This window comes from Anolis carolinensis, chromosome 1, assembly GCF_035594765.1.
Source record: "Anolis carolinensis isolate JA03-04 chromosome 1, rAnoCar3.1.pri, whole genome shotgun sequence".
In the NCBI taxonomy this organism is placed as follows: domain Eukaryota; kingdom Metazoa; phylum Chordata; class Lepidosauria; order Squamata; family Dactyloidae; genus Anolis; species Anolis carolinensis.
Window position 1 is genome coordinate 262036031 of NC_085841.1, and position 16111 is coordinate 262052141.

The 16111-nt window shown below is 38.2% G+C and overlaps 1 protein-coding gene across 1 annotated transcript in view; it reads left to right on the forward strand.

The window, feature by feature from the left end:
- The window catches only part of chka (choline kinase alpha), a 28893-nt gene extending 13386 nt beyond the window's left edge, over positions 1-15507 (forward strand). Inside the window, exons 3-12 of the mRNA XM_003214845.4 lie at positions 2057-2110; positions 5418-5531; positions 6239-6372; positions 6485-6589; positions 7515-7573; positions 8127-8214; positions 10786-10894; positions 12162-12268; positions 12639-12720; positions 14359-15507. Of these exons, the coding sequence (XP_003214893.1) occupies positions 2057-2110; positions 5418-5531; positions 6239-6372; positions 6485-6589; positions 7515-7573; positions 8127-8214; positions 10786-10894; positions 12162-12268; positions 12639-12720; positions 14359-14418 (912 nt within the window). The 3' untranslated portion in view covers positions 14419-15507. The remainder of the gene's footprint in view (positions 1-2056; positions 2111-5417; positions 5532-6238; positions 6373-6484; positions 6590-7514; positions 7574-8126; positions 8215-10785; positions 10895-12161; positions 12269-12638; positions 12721-14358) is intronic.
- The last annotated feature ends 604 nt before the right edge of the window (positions 15508-16111 follow it).

Consider the following 16111-nt stretch of genomic DNA (forward strand, 5'->3'; position numbering starts at 1 on the left):
AACCACACTTTGTTTTATTATTTATTTCAACATCAACATTTATAGAGACCAGCTTTCTGCATGTGTCTCTCTTAATAACATACAATGAGGTTTGACAACTTGATTTTTACAAACTTGCAGACTTGTTAAATAAATACTTGCTTGTTTCTAACAGTTACAATAGCCTTTCCCTACAACATAGTTCCCTATTACTTTTGTTCTTAATAAGGATACAATACTTTTTCTGTAATCACCTTGGAAGTTGGCCATACTCTGCACAATAAGAGTCCTGTTATAAAAAGTCAGCGAGTGGGTTGCTACCTAAGCAGGTATTTGAAATGTGAGCATATTGGTCTAGTGAGTTTTGCTTAAGGAATTCTTGAAGCAAACTTTCAGCAATATCTCTTTATTAATATTAGCATTAACAACTAAAGCTACCTGTGCACTCTTGATGAATTGCCTACATTTTCTTGGTTATACAGTGCATAAAACTAAATCAAAGTGATTATTTTGGAATAGTTGAATCTCAAATGGAGTTGTTTAGAAACAGTCGCATTCATGTAATATCCCTTCTCCAAGTTAATTGGGACAAAAAGAGAGAAGTAAGCATATACAGTTTCTCTTTTGTGAAAATATTTAGATAGTTTCCTTCACTTTCCTCTTGACAGAAAATCCAATTGGTGCAATGATTTTTAAGGCACCTAATTGAAAATTACCACAAAATATTGGTCAGTCTTCAGTACTTTTGTTTTCCTAATAAATAAAGTAGTTCCTGTTAAAGACCTGGGTAAAACCTCTCTAATCCAATTTGCTTCTGATAGATTATACCATCTTATGGGAGCATGAAACAAAATTATTCTGAATGATGTGCATCTTTGACTGCTGTTCAAGGAGTAGTCAGTGAGAGAGAATAGTGTCAGTGATAAAAATGTTTTTGTGTAGCATCACTAATATGTAGTTGTAAACATGTCTTTGTGAATATTCAAGAAAATCTATGCTTTTGTTGAAATGTAATTTTGCAGTAGTATTTACATATTTTTGTGAATTTTAATGGAAAGAATTGCTACTATAATATGGAAAATTTGTTATTTCAAGTGGAAACAAGTAAGTTGAGAGAAATTCTATAGTGCTTGATAACTAGTGCTTGATATTTTTCAGTTGGCCTTTGTATCAAAATGTTAAAGCAAAACATTATTCTTGCTTCCATTATCTTCAGTGTTAGTAATTTTAACCAAAGGCTTCCTTTAGGGGCCTCTCAACATAGTTTGGTTTTAAGCAATGTGTTGTTACAGAAGTAAGCATTATAGTAGCCTTAATATATTGCCGCTGAACAAAACTGGAAGACATTTTTGTTTCATAGCTTTGAAATCCTTAATGGACTACAAAGCTTGTATCTCTGCTGCATTTTGTAGGTGTAAATATAGTAAAAGTATGTGCCATTGAGCTTAATATTTAAAGCAGAACTTGGAACCTTTGAAATACTTTGAGGTGAATATTTAAAAAAGCACACTGCAATCCTCTAAATATGGAACTGATTATGTTTTGTTTTTGCTTATTTTCCTTTGATAAGTGATTTAAGTTTTATCACAAAATGGCTTACACTATTGCTGTTACAGATCTTTTTTAAAGATTTGATACAATATTATTAAACCAGATTTTCTATATTACATGCTTCCACTATGTTGGTGTCTTGCTGATTTTATATCTCTATAAAAAAGCTGGTTTATACTAAAACTTCATTTTTCTGTCCCAAATCTGGGTGCTTCTGTGTTCAATAGATGTTTAGTTCCTACCTGCTGCAGCCATGCAGGTAAGGCCATCTCAGGCTTGAGATCTTGGTTCTGTCATTATAGGCAAGAATATTGATTCAATGGCACATACTTTTTAAAACATTTGAAATTATGTCTTTTTTGGAATGAGAAAAAAGTTGTGTTGAAATGTCTGGCACTTTCAGATCAATGTCCAGTAAATAGTTCTATGTACAGTTGGCTTTTCTAACTCCTTATTGCGGTGTCTGCAAGATGGTGATGTTGGTCTTCAACTTCTCATTGTAAATACTGATTTTTCTCATTCATAGAGGTCCTGTAACAAAGGAGGATCTGGACAGGCTCAAAAGGAAAATGATTTACAAGTAAGTATTATTGTTTTAAACATTCTTCATCAGGCACGCAATATATGTGCAGTTGATATCTTGATAGGTAATCACAATACTAAAAAATGCTTGAAGTCAGATTACCGTAATACCTATTATGCCAACAAGGGTAATTGAGCAGTTTGGTTCTGTCTAAGTCCCTCCTGGGAAAGTTTCTCTTGGCTAATATGTTCCCAAGCCTGTTTCTTATTAACTTCAACGTGATACTCATTTCTCCAAATCAGGAGTATCAGATTAAATATAACTCCTTTCTATCAGCTTCTCAAAGCATGCATACCTTTCCATCTGGAATGCAGAAGGACATTTCCTACATTTCCTTGAAGTTGTGGCTGGTGTTAATTCTTGTAATGGGGTTAACATCCGAGTTTCTTGCAAGGTCTGATCCCTTTGTTTCTTTCTTATGTGGAATGTACATAAGTAATTTGGAGGTTATGGTTCTGTGAGCAAGTACAATCATAGTGCAAATGCCTGGGAGAGAAGTACAGTTCGTTGCCCAAATTGTAATATAGTTGCCCAAATTGTAATATAGTTGCCCAGGCTATAGCTAATTAGGCCTGTTGAAATCATCGGGGGATTTGAATAATGTGTTAAGTCTCATTGATGTAGCTCATTAAGTTGTGATTCTTTGTTAGAAGTGAGCCTATGTGGGTTTTTTGTAGTGTTGCTTTGTGGGATGTTCAGGTAAAAGCTAGAAACAGTCAGTGGTGTTCCCATTTGAAGTGATTCTTAATCTATCATGTAGAGCCATAGTCGCATTTGAAGTCACCCTATTTTGTAGTCCAGGGGTTCTCAAACTTTTAAAGCTGTGGAGCCCTTTTTAAAAATAAAAGTTTATCATGGATCCCCAATAAACTTTTGGTCATAGGGGCCACATTGTATTTTAAAATTTGACAGACAGGCTGTGCCAGAGGCAGATGGATGGAGAATGTTTGTCAGAACTAGTTGGAAAAAAAACATGAACAAATTTCTATGCACACATCTTGTTTGTAGTGTGAAAGAAAGAAATACAAGGGGACCCACTGAGCCCCTGACTGTGCTTCACGGAGTCCTAAGAGTTCCACAAAACACAGTTTGAGAACTGCTGTTGTAGACTAAAGTAATCTACCAAATCCTGGGATTTGTTGGGACACTACTGCTCTTTGGCAGAGGCGGTGAAAGACTTGGTAAAACTATAATTCCCAGGATCCCACTGCATGGAGCCAAAGGCAGTTCAAGCAGTGTCCAGCCACACGAATTTGACAGTGTAGAGGGAGAAAAGGAAGCGTGCCAGCTCTTTGCTTTTGCCTGAAGAGAAGTTGGGTGGCAGCGGCGCCTAAGCCTCATGCCCCATTCCTTTCTCGGCTCGCAGACTCTCTGCCCTTGGAAGAAATTACCCACTGAAGGCAGGAGCTTCCCCGGACCCTGCGTTGGGGTGTTGTGCTTTTTCAGCCTCTCCAAGACCACGCTTGCCTTTCAAGGGCCAAGTTGTCGCTTCACCTGGAGAGGAGAGGAAAGGAGGTCCTTGATGTCCACCCTGCTAGCAGCACAAGTTCCGCTGGCTGCAAGGAGGAGACAACCGCTCTGAACAAGCCAAGCCTCCTCAGCTCCTTCTGAGGCAGCGGCTCACATGTACGCGGGTGCATGCCCGGGGCCTGAAGGGCAAGGAAAAAGGCAATCTGTATTTTCTTGGAGCTGTCCCCCCTCCCCCAGAAAACCCACCAGGAAGGAGGAATTTATGGCCCTCCAGATGTTCTTAAACTACATCTGCTCCTGTGTGGGTCTTATGAGGTCCCGCCATGTGTTTTGCCTCCCATGACATCCTACATTGCCTCGCAAATGAGCTGGGCGGGAGAAGGGCTTTCTTCCCATTTCCCCTGCTGACTCCCTGACTCTCAGTCCAGCTCGGAAGTTTCAGCACCTGGTGTATAAGCCAACCCCCAACATTTTCCTGGGTTAAAAAGTCATCTTATATGCCGTAAATATAGATTGAATTCCTACTGGAATGTCATCAGTATCTCTCATGTAGTAGAGAGATTTTGGAAATAAGAGGTAAGGAATCACTGTTACTGTTACTCAGAGAGAAAAATTTCTGAGGGGGAGAGGTTGCATCAGAATTATACCATCAGAAACAGCTAGTAGTGACCTCCATACTGAGTGAGGTTAGGGGTGCAGGACCGCTGCAAAAATGGAAAAATAAATTTAAAAAACAATGTTTTTACTTAGGGAAGTTGGCTGTAGAATAGTGCTGAAAAACCTATAGATTCGTAGAGGCATGTTCTCATGTTAATCAAATCCATGAATAATCAAATCCACGAAAGTCAAACACACAAATGTGGAGGGTCTAATGAACTATGCAATCTCATAACGCAAACACAAGATTCGTCTTCAGAACAGTAGCATGATCATAGGTACTCAAATGGTTTTACAGTAGCCCATTTTATTCCAAGAACTTGTATATTCCTCCTTCACACATGTTTGTGTTTTCTGTAAGTCATCTTGTTTTTCCTACATAAAATTAGTTACAGACCTTGAGCCAGTAGAAATTGCTTGTAGATGCCAAAGTAAAACAGAAGGAATAATCTTGAAATCTCCATTTAAAATGAGACTAATAACACTGAAGTTAAAGATTAACACAGTTAATCTTGGATTGCCTAAAGCATGTTCTTCAACCAATTTGAGTCAGTAATAAGTAATTACAAAGGCACTGATGTTGTGTCCTTCTTTCATTTTCTCCTATGCTTATAAGCACAATGTAATGTCTGCTACCAGGTAACAAATGATGAAGAATATAGCCTGGATTCTAGCCTTACTTCCCTTTGCTCTGTTTGCTGCAGTGTTTTTGTCAGTAATATTGCACACAGTCCCAAAAGTGGAGTATACTGTGAGTTCGTCTAGAAGTTTGGATACCTAGAGTTGTATTTTAAAAGGCCATTTTTTCTCATGTTGATTAACTTACAGTATGGAGAGCATGTTTACTTACGTTGGTTATGGGTTCAAATGTAAAAACTGAATAGCCCACAAATAGGATTTTTCATTATTTCATAATTTCCAAGGAAATTGGTGCAGGTATATCATAGAAATTGCTACTGGAACTTAACAGTCTTGTCTGTTGAATGCCACCTTCAGAAAGATAATGAACAAGCTTTCAAGGAGACAATAACTATGGTGTCTTGGTAGTTTAATAGCATAAGATTATGTAACTGATTCTAGCAACCTGACTATTTTTATTTAGAAATGTAAAATGTATTACTATGTTATATATTAAAAATTATATGTGTCCCAGTCTCATGTTTCTTGTTCTCTTTAGGGGGCAGAAGCGGTAGTTTTGGAGAGTGTTATGTTTGCCATTCTTGCTGAAAGAGCTCTTGGACCAAAGCTCTATGGAATCTTTCCACAAGGCCGTCTGGAGGAATTCATTCCTGTGAGTGCCCGTTATTAGTGTGGCAATGGTAGTTGTAACCGCTCTCTGTGCAGATTACAAAAAAAAATTACAGATGTGCAAATAAAGTATGTGCCAATGTGTAGCAATAGCATTCTGTAACTTCATTTTATGGTTTGATTTGATTATATGGTAATTATTCTTGGATTAAAAAATTTCACGGTACTAACTCTAATTCAGATATTCAGAAACTACAACGTGTGAGCTGCATGCACCCACAGCTTTGACTCCTTTCAGGACATCTTACAAACTCCCATATCCCAAAAGGATTCTTTTAAAAATTCAGAAGTTATTTACCTCCCACCAAGATTGCTTAACGGCAAACATGACTGCATCGCTATGACCCCCACCCCCCCCCAAAAGCCTGAATTGTCTGAAAATGAAACACATCATTTTCTGTTTCCATTTGAAGGAGTAGTACAGGCATCTGGAAGTGTGTGGGTTAAAAATATTCCCCATCCCAAGCACTGTTCCCCAATTGGAGTTAATAGAATGAACCATGGTGTATTCTGCCCAGTAGAGGAAAATCTCGCTTTTAAGGTGGCAAATTATAGCATTAAAACAAAGTCAGTGTAAATTGCTTCAGTCACAAGAATCCTGCTGTTTTGACAATGAATCTGATGGTTTGAATTTTTGTATAATACTGTATAATCTTATGATTAATTTCCACTGTGTTACATGCATTTCAGAGTAGGAAACTAGATACTGAAGAATTAAGTCTGCCTGATATATCAGCGGAAATAGCTGAGAAAATGGCAAGATTTCATGGGATGAAAATGCCATTTAATAAAGAACCTAAGTGGCTCTTCGGAACTATGGAGAAGTAAGTAAACTGATTTTTTTCCTCTTCAGGATATTTTGGAGTGGTTGTAAGAGAGATATGCATTTGTAGAGTGGTTTAGGATTTTTAACTGCATTAAAATTTCTTTATTCAGGTACTTAAATCAAGTGATGAGAATCAAGTTTACCAGGGAGTCCCGCATTAGGAAACTGAACAAGATTCTCAGTTACAACCTGCCTCAAGAATTGAAAACACTACGGTATGGTTTTAGCTCTTAACAATTTACCTGACTTAGATTCAAAATGTTATTATGGGATGAATAGTAGGTATTTTCGAATATAAATCTGAAAGTAAAAATCCTATATGGATTTTCTTTATCTGTATTTTAATATGAACTCTTACAAATAGTTGTATATTTAGATAAAAGTACCTATGGACATTCAAGGATATGCTTGAGTTGCAGATGATCAACAATTTCTCACTGTTAAGTTGGGAAAAATATAGTACTAAGCAACATGTAGAGATTCCAAAGGAATTCCTGTCCCTTTGAGAATTCAGGATTACTTAGGATATTTCAGATTGGTTTTGCAGCATGCTTTATGTATAGAACAGAGATGGGTTACTGTGTGACTTTGAGGATCAATTTTTTTGCCCCAGGACTTTTCAGGGGCCATACAGAACACCCAGATTGCAACAGAAATCATGTTTATTTCCAGATAAAATAGTATGTTTTGATATTAAACAGTTTTATAACCCATTTAAAAGCTTTTGTCAGCTTGCAAGAGAAGGTAACCATTGGGTTTTGGCCAGAAAAAAAGGTGTGGAGGGATTGCAAGCAGAAAAACAGCCTTGGAGATTTGTGTGTTTGCCTGCTCCTGCTGTAAAGCCTCTTGCCCATTTGGATCCATTGAAGCACCCAGTTTTAATTTGCCCCCACACTATAGTGGTTACAGAACTCTCAACCAACTTGTCTATAAAGAGAGAAATATAAAAACAGAATAATGGAGGTTCTCAAAGAAAAGGTGTTTTGGCCTACAACTCCCAGAAATCCCAGCCAGTTTACCAGCTGTTAGGATTTTTTGATTTCACTTTCAGTGAAATCCTTTTTATTGCTTGATTCTGTTTCGAAGAATGAAAACTGATGAAATTGCTATTTGGTTCAATCCTTAACTTTTCTTTTCCAGGTCATTACTGGAAGCTACTTCCTCTCCAGTTGTGTTTTGCCATAATGACTGTCAAGAAGGTATGATAACGTGTGTTTTCATTTTGCAACTTTTTTTTTCAAAACCTTGTTAAGAATGAAAGGTAGTGTCTTACAAAGTATAACCATTGGTGTGAATGAGGACGTTTCTAGTTTAAAGTAGACTGCAGTTCATAATTTATGGTAGGCCTCCCAAAGAAGAATGGGGAGGATCTTAATGCTGCAGTGCACAGGGTTGCAGAGTTATTGCAGAAACCCATGTCATATCTTCATTCATGTTGTATATCAAGATCAAGAGGAAAATAATTTGGATTTTATCAGAATCATCATTGTAACCCTGCTCAACCTTTAATCAAAGGCATCATCACATCATTGTTGCTTTCCCTGGAGTGTTTGTAGTAAACAAATCCTCCCTGCATGCAACCCATTTCATGTCATGGTGGTTGTTTTTATGATAATGGATACTTTGGAGTCCATAATAATATTTGGGACTCATTAGTGTCGTGACCTAATGCGTACTTACTGAAATGTCACCCATGAAATAAATTGAGGCATTTGGGAGTTTTTATTACTGTCCCTTTCTTCCCTCTACCAGGAAATATTTTGCTTCTCGAAGGTAGAGAAGACTCAGAGAAGCAAAAGCTCATGCTTATTGACTTTGAATACAGCAGCTACAATTACAGGTAAATGCTCAGCCTTTCTGCTGGCTTTAAATCAGGAGAAATGTAAGATTAGTGAACATTTAATTTTTCTTAATTGCATCTCTTATATTTATTTCTGCCTTTTTTGAGTCATTAGTGTTTGCCCAAGTCTGGTAAAATAGTGGATCAACTCAATATCTGTGTGTAATGTTTGAAGACAGACTACTTCATTAAATATTGGAAAGGAGTATAAGGTGGGAAGAATGGGTCTCTTCACTTGTACATGTAATATATGCAGAAACTAAAAATTAGCCTGCTGGTGTCTCATCAGTAAAATGTGGAGAGAAATCTGGCTTATAGCATATCTATGGGAGGGAGCAAGCTTGTTTTCTGCTGCCCTGCAGACTAGGACACGGAACAATGGCTTCAAACTACAGGAAAGGAGATTCCACCTGAACATCAGGAAGAACTTCCTCACTGTGAGGGCTGTTCGACAGTGGAACTCTCTCCCCCGGGCCGTGGTAGAGGCTCCTTCTTTGGAGGCTTTTAAACAGAGGCTGGATGGCCATCTGTCAGGGGTGCTTTGAATGCGATTTCCTGCTTCTTAGCAGGGGGTTGGACTGGATGGCCCATGAGGTCTCTTCCAACTCTACTATTCTATGATTCTATTTTCTTCTAACTTGTTCTCTCAATAGTACTAAATTAGTTCCCATGTAGTATTTGTGCAGTAGAAATAACACATACCAAAACCTGTCAATTGGCAAGTGTGTTTTCACTGCCTGGAGGATCTTCTAAAGTACATTGTGGTTGTAAACAGCATTAAAACAAAGTGGCATAAACAGACTAATCCACAAACTGCTTTTATTCGTTTAAGGATTGATGCCTAAAATTTTAATGCAGTCACAACTTTAGTGACAGCTCCAATGTAACAGCAGGCAGCTTTGTTGTCTTGGGAATTTACATACTTCTACATGATTTTGATGTTTTCACATACTTGAAAACTGAGTCCCATGGTTGCAAGGAATTATGTAGGTAGCTTATCTGGCTCAAAATGAAGCCAGGCCGTTTTCTGTTGGGAAAGCATTAGAACAAAGCTGCTGATGTGTTGTTTAAGGCATTAATGTCCTGAATCACTGAATTGCTGTGAGTTTTTAGGGCTGTTTGACCATTTTCCAGGAGTATTCTCTCCTAATGTTTTGCCTGCTTCTATGGCTGGCATCTTTAGAGGTTCTGTTAGGAGTGGGGCAAGTGGAGAGTATATATACCTGTGAAATGTCCAGGGTGGGAGAAAAAAACCCTTGTCTGTTGCTGCTGTTTATGTGCCACAACTGAAACAGATATGTAGAATGTGTCAATCTTTCAAGGCTCTTTGTCTGCGTTAAAAGAAGTACTAGTGAACTGTGTAAACACTGGGAAAATACTGACTGATTAGAGACACAGAAAAGCCAGGCTGAACCTTTAAATTGTACTGAAGTTTCAATATTTAGATTGTGAAGCCATGAAACTGCTCATTTCTGATCATCATTCTCCACAGATTTCAATTAACTCTAGTTAGCTTCAAACAGCATCACTAATAGTCAAATACGATGGAAGATGTAGTATCTGTAGAGAACTGTAGGTTGAGGAAGGATGAACTATTCCATTTCTTCAGTACAGACAGTCCCTGAGTTGCAAACATCCAACTTACAAAGTACTCGTTAAGAACGGGAGTAAGATAGCAGGAAGTGAGAGAAATCTACCCCTAGGAAGAGAAATTCACTCTTGTAAGAGTTATTATGAGGAAAAGGTGTCTCAACTGAAGCTTTATCACCCATACTTGTTTCCACAACAAGCCATATTTTTCAAAATCCAATTATCACCGAGACAGAAAGTGAAGTGAAAACTTCTAAAGAGGAGCACAGACAGAAAAACAAACACCACGGGGGGGGGGGGGGGGTGTTAACCCTTCCCTATGCTATCCAAAGCTTCTATATTTATATTTGGTTGGAGTTACATTTTAAAAATGTACCTGTTCTGACTTACGTGCAAATTCAACTTAAGAACAAACCTACAGAACCTATCTTGTTTGTAATTTGGAGACTGCCTGTACTTACAAACACTGTGCAATCTGCCATTTGCAAAATCCTTCACCTGCAACTAAAAGATGTCAGATAAAATATTTCACTAAGGACTTTGATATGTATCGGTGATAGAGCTTGCAAAATTCTGTTACTTAAGCTTAACACTGATTTTTCTTAATTCTATGCAGGGTTTCATGTAGGTAGCATAACATTTCTTACTCACTAGTGTTGTCCATGATTATGTATTTTATGGTGTTTTTACTTTCTTGTTTTAATTACAGTATATTGTTTATTTGTTATATTTTTTAAATTGTGTTTTACCTTGCAATCCTTGCTTATGCTGGGCTTGATCCCTATGTAAGCTGCCCGAATCCCTTCGAGGAGATGGTGGTGGGATATAAGAATAAAGTTATTGTTGTTAATAATGATAATGATAATAATCTGTTACTTGATATTGCAAATTAGTAAGGGGTAATAATAGCAACTTGAAACTAGGAACCAGACTTGGTTTGTAACCTTAAAAGTATTTCCTACATTTTTATTATTCTTCCAGAGGGTTTGATATTGGAAATCACTTCTGTGAATGGATGTACGACTATGTCTATGAAAAATACCCATTTTTTAAAGCAAACTCTTTGAAGTATCCATCCAGGAAACAACAGGTAGGCTTCCTTTTGTCTTTAAATTTGAAATTCAAGCTTTCAATATTTTATTCCTAGAATAGTTGTTTTTTCATAGCTTTCTGTATCTTCAATTTTAACTTCATACCTTAATAATGTATGCTTTCTTGTGTAGATTATGGCTACTCTACACTTTGCAGTTTCAATGCCAGCACTTTATATAACTTACTGCAGAGGAGCACTGAAATCTGGTGTCCCTGAGATGCTTTTAACACTTTGCTTTTGGGCTAGAAGGGTGAAGATCGCTACACACTGAGGGCAATTCGACCCCTTTTAGCCCACCAACTTTTAAAATGTTTGGGTCTTCCCCAGAGTGATGGTGTTGTTGTTGTTGTTATTATTACCCATTGGCATGCATCAGCTGTCATGGGGAAGCAGCTCTCTCCCAGACTCAGATTAGGGTCCCAGAATAACTATTGTTATTAATATTATTATTAATGCCAATTGATACACATGTAATGGCAAAGCAGCCCTCTGTCAGTAACTGCTTATTGTTATGGGGCCAAAACAAAAGGAAAACGAAAGCAAACACAATGACTGTGTGGCTTTCATTTTCATGTCACCTCTCATTTCCTACAAAAATGTTGTCATTCATTTTGTAGACGAACGGTCGAAACGGTAGCACAAAGAAAACGAAGGAAAATTTTTTGCACACATCTCTAATAATTATGTACCTAATCACATGGGAAGGTAGAAGGTAGTAGGAGAAAGGAAGTCCCCATTACAGGTAGACTCAAATAATAAAGCCATAGCCCTGAGTATGTGAGACCTGTACAGTGCCATTGATGACAGAGTGGAGTGGAAATTGACAACAATCACTTAGTAATATTACGTAAATCAGGGACCCTTCACAAGATTTTTTCAAAGCGAATCCAAAGTGCAAAATTCTGTTAGGGCCGATAATCTGAAAATGAATATTGTGATTGAAGATTTTCACATTGTACAAAACATGGAGGCAGCTGGTGCTTACCTTGTCTGTTATAGGTAGATACAAGCACCAACCATAGTTGGCTGGAATAGAATTGTATTTTTTCTCAACTCAAGCGGCCCTTTAGCTGTCTTTTACCATTCCTCCTATGCTGCTAAGAAATTTCCAGGGAGACAAGAGTATAAGGAGGGGGGAAGAGGCTGGAAGGGTGATAAACAACTGTGTAAAAAGGAGCTCCTTTATCTGGCTTTGTTAATTGAGGTACGTTGGTACTAATTTGATACCCGCACCAAAACTAAGTTGCAATTTTGTCTCTTTTAGCTCCATTTCATCTCCACTTACCTAGCTGCATCTCAAAGTGGGTTTGAAAACCTGAGCAATGAAGATAAGTCAAAAATAGAAGAAGAAATGCTAACGGAAGTAAATAGGTAATCTTTGTCTTTATTTTGAAAATACCAAATTTAGTTCCGCATATGGTATAAAATGCTGAATTTTCATTTTTGGTTAGGGTATATAATAGTACATAAAATCTTAGAAAGATCTAACAAGATTTATTTTCACTATGTGCCTTGTTCTGAAGCAGAAATTACCATTTGGGGAGGCCTCTATAAGAAGTATAGCAAATTTAAAGGGGAAATGCCTCTTTTTTACCATAGCAACAACTACAAACAGAGATTCTTGAGAAGTGGGGAGGGGGGCACATCTTGTCTAGTTTTGGCCATTCTAGTAAAGAGGCAAAAGAGAATTTGAAATTGAAACATGTAGAAATGTGTATTTTTTTGTTGTTGTTGTTGACAGGTTTGCCCTTGCATCACATTTTTTCTGGGGTCTGTGGTCCATTATACAAGCAAAGATATCCTCAATTGAGTTTGGATACATGGTATGTCTTTGAAAATGCTATCTTTAAATAAGTGTTTGTGTGCCCAGCAGTTATTTTATTTCATGTATTTTACTGGACCCTAAATGCTGGGGAACAATTTTAGCCAAGTTTCAGTTTTGGGAAGGATCTCAGGATCTACATTTCAGTAGCAGACAAAGCCACATTTATAGCAGATAAACCTAAAACAACAAAGAGGCTAAATGCAATTTGTATATATGGCCATTTTCCCACAAATACTCAGATCCCAGTGCAATTTCTAGGTATTTCTACTTGGGAATACCTTTCAGAGAAACAACTTTCATCCGTGTGTGTTTTAAAGCTGAGTCATATGCCAGGCTTATAGTAATGCTAATGGTTAATATAGGAATATAAATGTTATTATTCCTCACAATCCTATTGGAGTAGTTGCTATTGGGTAAGATTTAATATATGAAAAACAGCTAAGTTGACATTACTTTGTTTTATTTGTAAAAAAAAAAAAAAAAAAAAGGTCCCAAGGAAGAAGAGAACTGACTTGGTGTAACCTTTTCTAACACTATTCTGTGCAAAATACAGTAGGCTCTCATTAGCCAATATAAACGGGCTGGCAAAACATTGGATAAGTGAAAATGTTAGATAATAAGGAGGGATTAAGGAAAAGCCAGAGTCAGATATGGAGATATGTAGTATAATAAAGCAGCATGCCTGAACTAGAGCCAATGTGACTATGTCCCTTCCTGGCAGAATAAGGTCGACTGGATGGTCTTTGGGATCCCTTCCAACTCTAGGGTTTGTGTCCCTGCCTGGCAGAATAGGGTCAACTTGGATGACCTTTGGGGGGTCCCTTATTTATTTATTTATTTATTCATTTATTTACCGCTTTTCTCACCGCTGGGGGGATTAGTAAGTGGCAAAGATTCAATGCCTCACATCCATATAAAAGAACATTACAAGTCTCAAAGCAATCACATGTAGCCATAAATTACATCATTAAAACCTATACAAAGCATCAGCATAACCATAAAACATGAAGCATTAAGACATTTAAACATTGTATCGATCCCATGGTTTCCTTTAGCTGCTTGCGTATTGAGTCCCTTCCAACTCTAGCACCCTACTGTAAGCTGAATTAGAGCCAATGTGATTGGGTTCCTGCCTGGAAGAATAAGGTTGATTGGATGGCCATTGGGGTCCCTTCCAGCCGCAGGAGTGCGTGATCTCATTGGCAGGCCATGCCTGGCTGGCTGTTTCTCTAGGCAGCCCGCCAGGAGGGGCAAGATGCAGCCGGTACAGATTTTTCCCATCTGGCAAAGTGCCTGGCTTGCACCAGTCGCGTCTCGACCCAATGAGGCAGGAATGCGCACCAGGCACTCGCCGGGAGGGGTGAGATGTGGCTGGTGCAGGCCGGACACAATGCCCAATGGGAAAAGTTTTTCCTGGCCGCGTCTCACTTCTCTCAGCGGGCGCTTGGCACATGGAGAGGTCCGCTGTGTGAGAAACAGCTGTGGATCTGGGCAGGCGTTGGATGATACAGAATGTTGGATGAGCGCAGTTCGGTTAAATGAGACTCTGCTATAGGTTTATGCAAAAAATGTACTGTAATCTGAGAAGTTTGAGGGGGTAGCTCAGTATGCTGAAGTGTAATACTTTCTCATTTAGGACTATGCACTCGCACGATTTGATGCCTACTTCGACCAGAAGAAGAAACTCAAAGTGTGAAGATTGAAGACAGGACAATCCGTTTCTGTACTGTATAAGGAAGGCAGCTGGGCAGAAATTCCACTGTGCTTAGGCTACTGTAGTTGTAATGAAGGTTTTGCAAATTCCAACTACTCGGATGCAGTGCTGAAGACTGCACAAAATGGCTAAGTTTACTTTATTTACAGTTTCATAAGTCTTTGGAATGAGAATTGACAGCTGGAGTATAATATAACAGTGCAATATCAAGCTTTTTAATCTAGACGGTATTATGAGGGAAGCTTTGAGTTTCAATGTGAACCATCCCATTCTTCAAGAACAAGCGGTGTTAACTGTGGGTCCCTATTTTAAACTAAGCTATTTTACTGAATTCTCTTAATGCATCATAATCTGCTGCCAGTTAGTGGATGAGCCATGTTCTTATAAGGGAAAATTGTTATACTGTGAATTTTTGCTAAAATCTGTTGGAGTGGTGGTTTCCATGATGGTATGTCACACCGTTCCTCCAGAGAAGTACTAAGCTAACACTAATATACAGAGGTTTTAAAAACCCTCTGAAACAATGCCCATGTGTGTTGGCATCTCTTAAGGTAGCTTTCATATTCTAATACCTCTGTATAACAAGGTAACACAGACCCATCTCAAACTGGAACACATAAGATTTCAGATTTCCTGTTAGCTTACTTCACATCTTTGGTTAGGGATGCACACTGACTGCCCAGGAACAGTCCTGGAGATACGCATTGTTCTTTTCCAGAATGTTCTCTGGGCTGGTAGCACTGGAATGAGTGCCTTGAATTCCTATAGCTGTCCCTCTCTGGCAGAAGGAAGAAGAAATGGGCAAAGGAATTGGATAACAAGTGAGGGATATTTGACCAATTGTGGCATGTCAGTGCCTTGTAAGGGGCACACTGCTCCTTATTTAAAAGCCTGTTGCTTTCTCCACCAAATACGTGGATTTTGTGTGTGTGCAGAAATATGTATATGTGAACTCTACAATAAGTGTATGTTATCTTGAAAGCTTTTAGAAAACATATCTTTAACCATCTTTATTTGACTTGTGCTTTCTGCTTAACATGTATTGTATAAATAAACTTTTTTTTAAAGTAAGTACACTTTTGCTATCATTGACTGTCATTATTTGGTCAAGCAGTCTTTTAAAATTTTTGTTAGACAAGTGGTCTTACAAACAAAAGACCCTTTCCATAAAGAAATTGTAGTACAGTATTTACCAAACATGGTTTCTTCCAATACAAAGTTTATTACATTTAAAGGTAAAGGTAAAAGGTTTTCCCCTGACATTAAACCTAGTTGTGTCCAACTCTGGGGGGTTGGTATTCATTTCCATTTCTAAGCTGAAGAGTCAGCATTGTCCATAGACCACCTCCAAGGTCATGTGGCTGGCATGACTGCATGGAGAGCCATTACCTTCCTGCCGGAGCGGTACCTATTGATCTACTCACATTTGCATGTTTTCGAACTGCTAGGGTGGCAGAAGTCAACTTAACTGGGCATAAATCCAGTGCCTTATCTTCACCTATTCAATCCAAGGCTTTATCTTCTTTCTTCTATTTCTCAAACTACAAACAAACCAAACAGCACCAGCTACACCGAACACAGCAACTCACTCCTTTGTTCTTTCTCTCTTTTCTCTCTCTCTTTTAACTCCACAGGCAACCTGTTTACAACAACCTACTGATTTAGCTGAGTCATT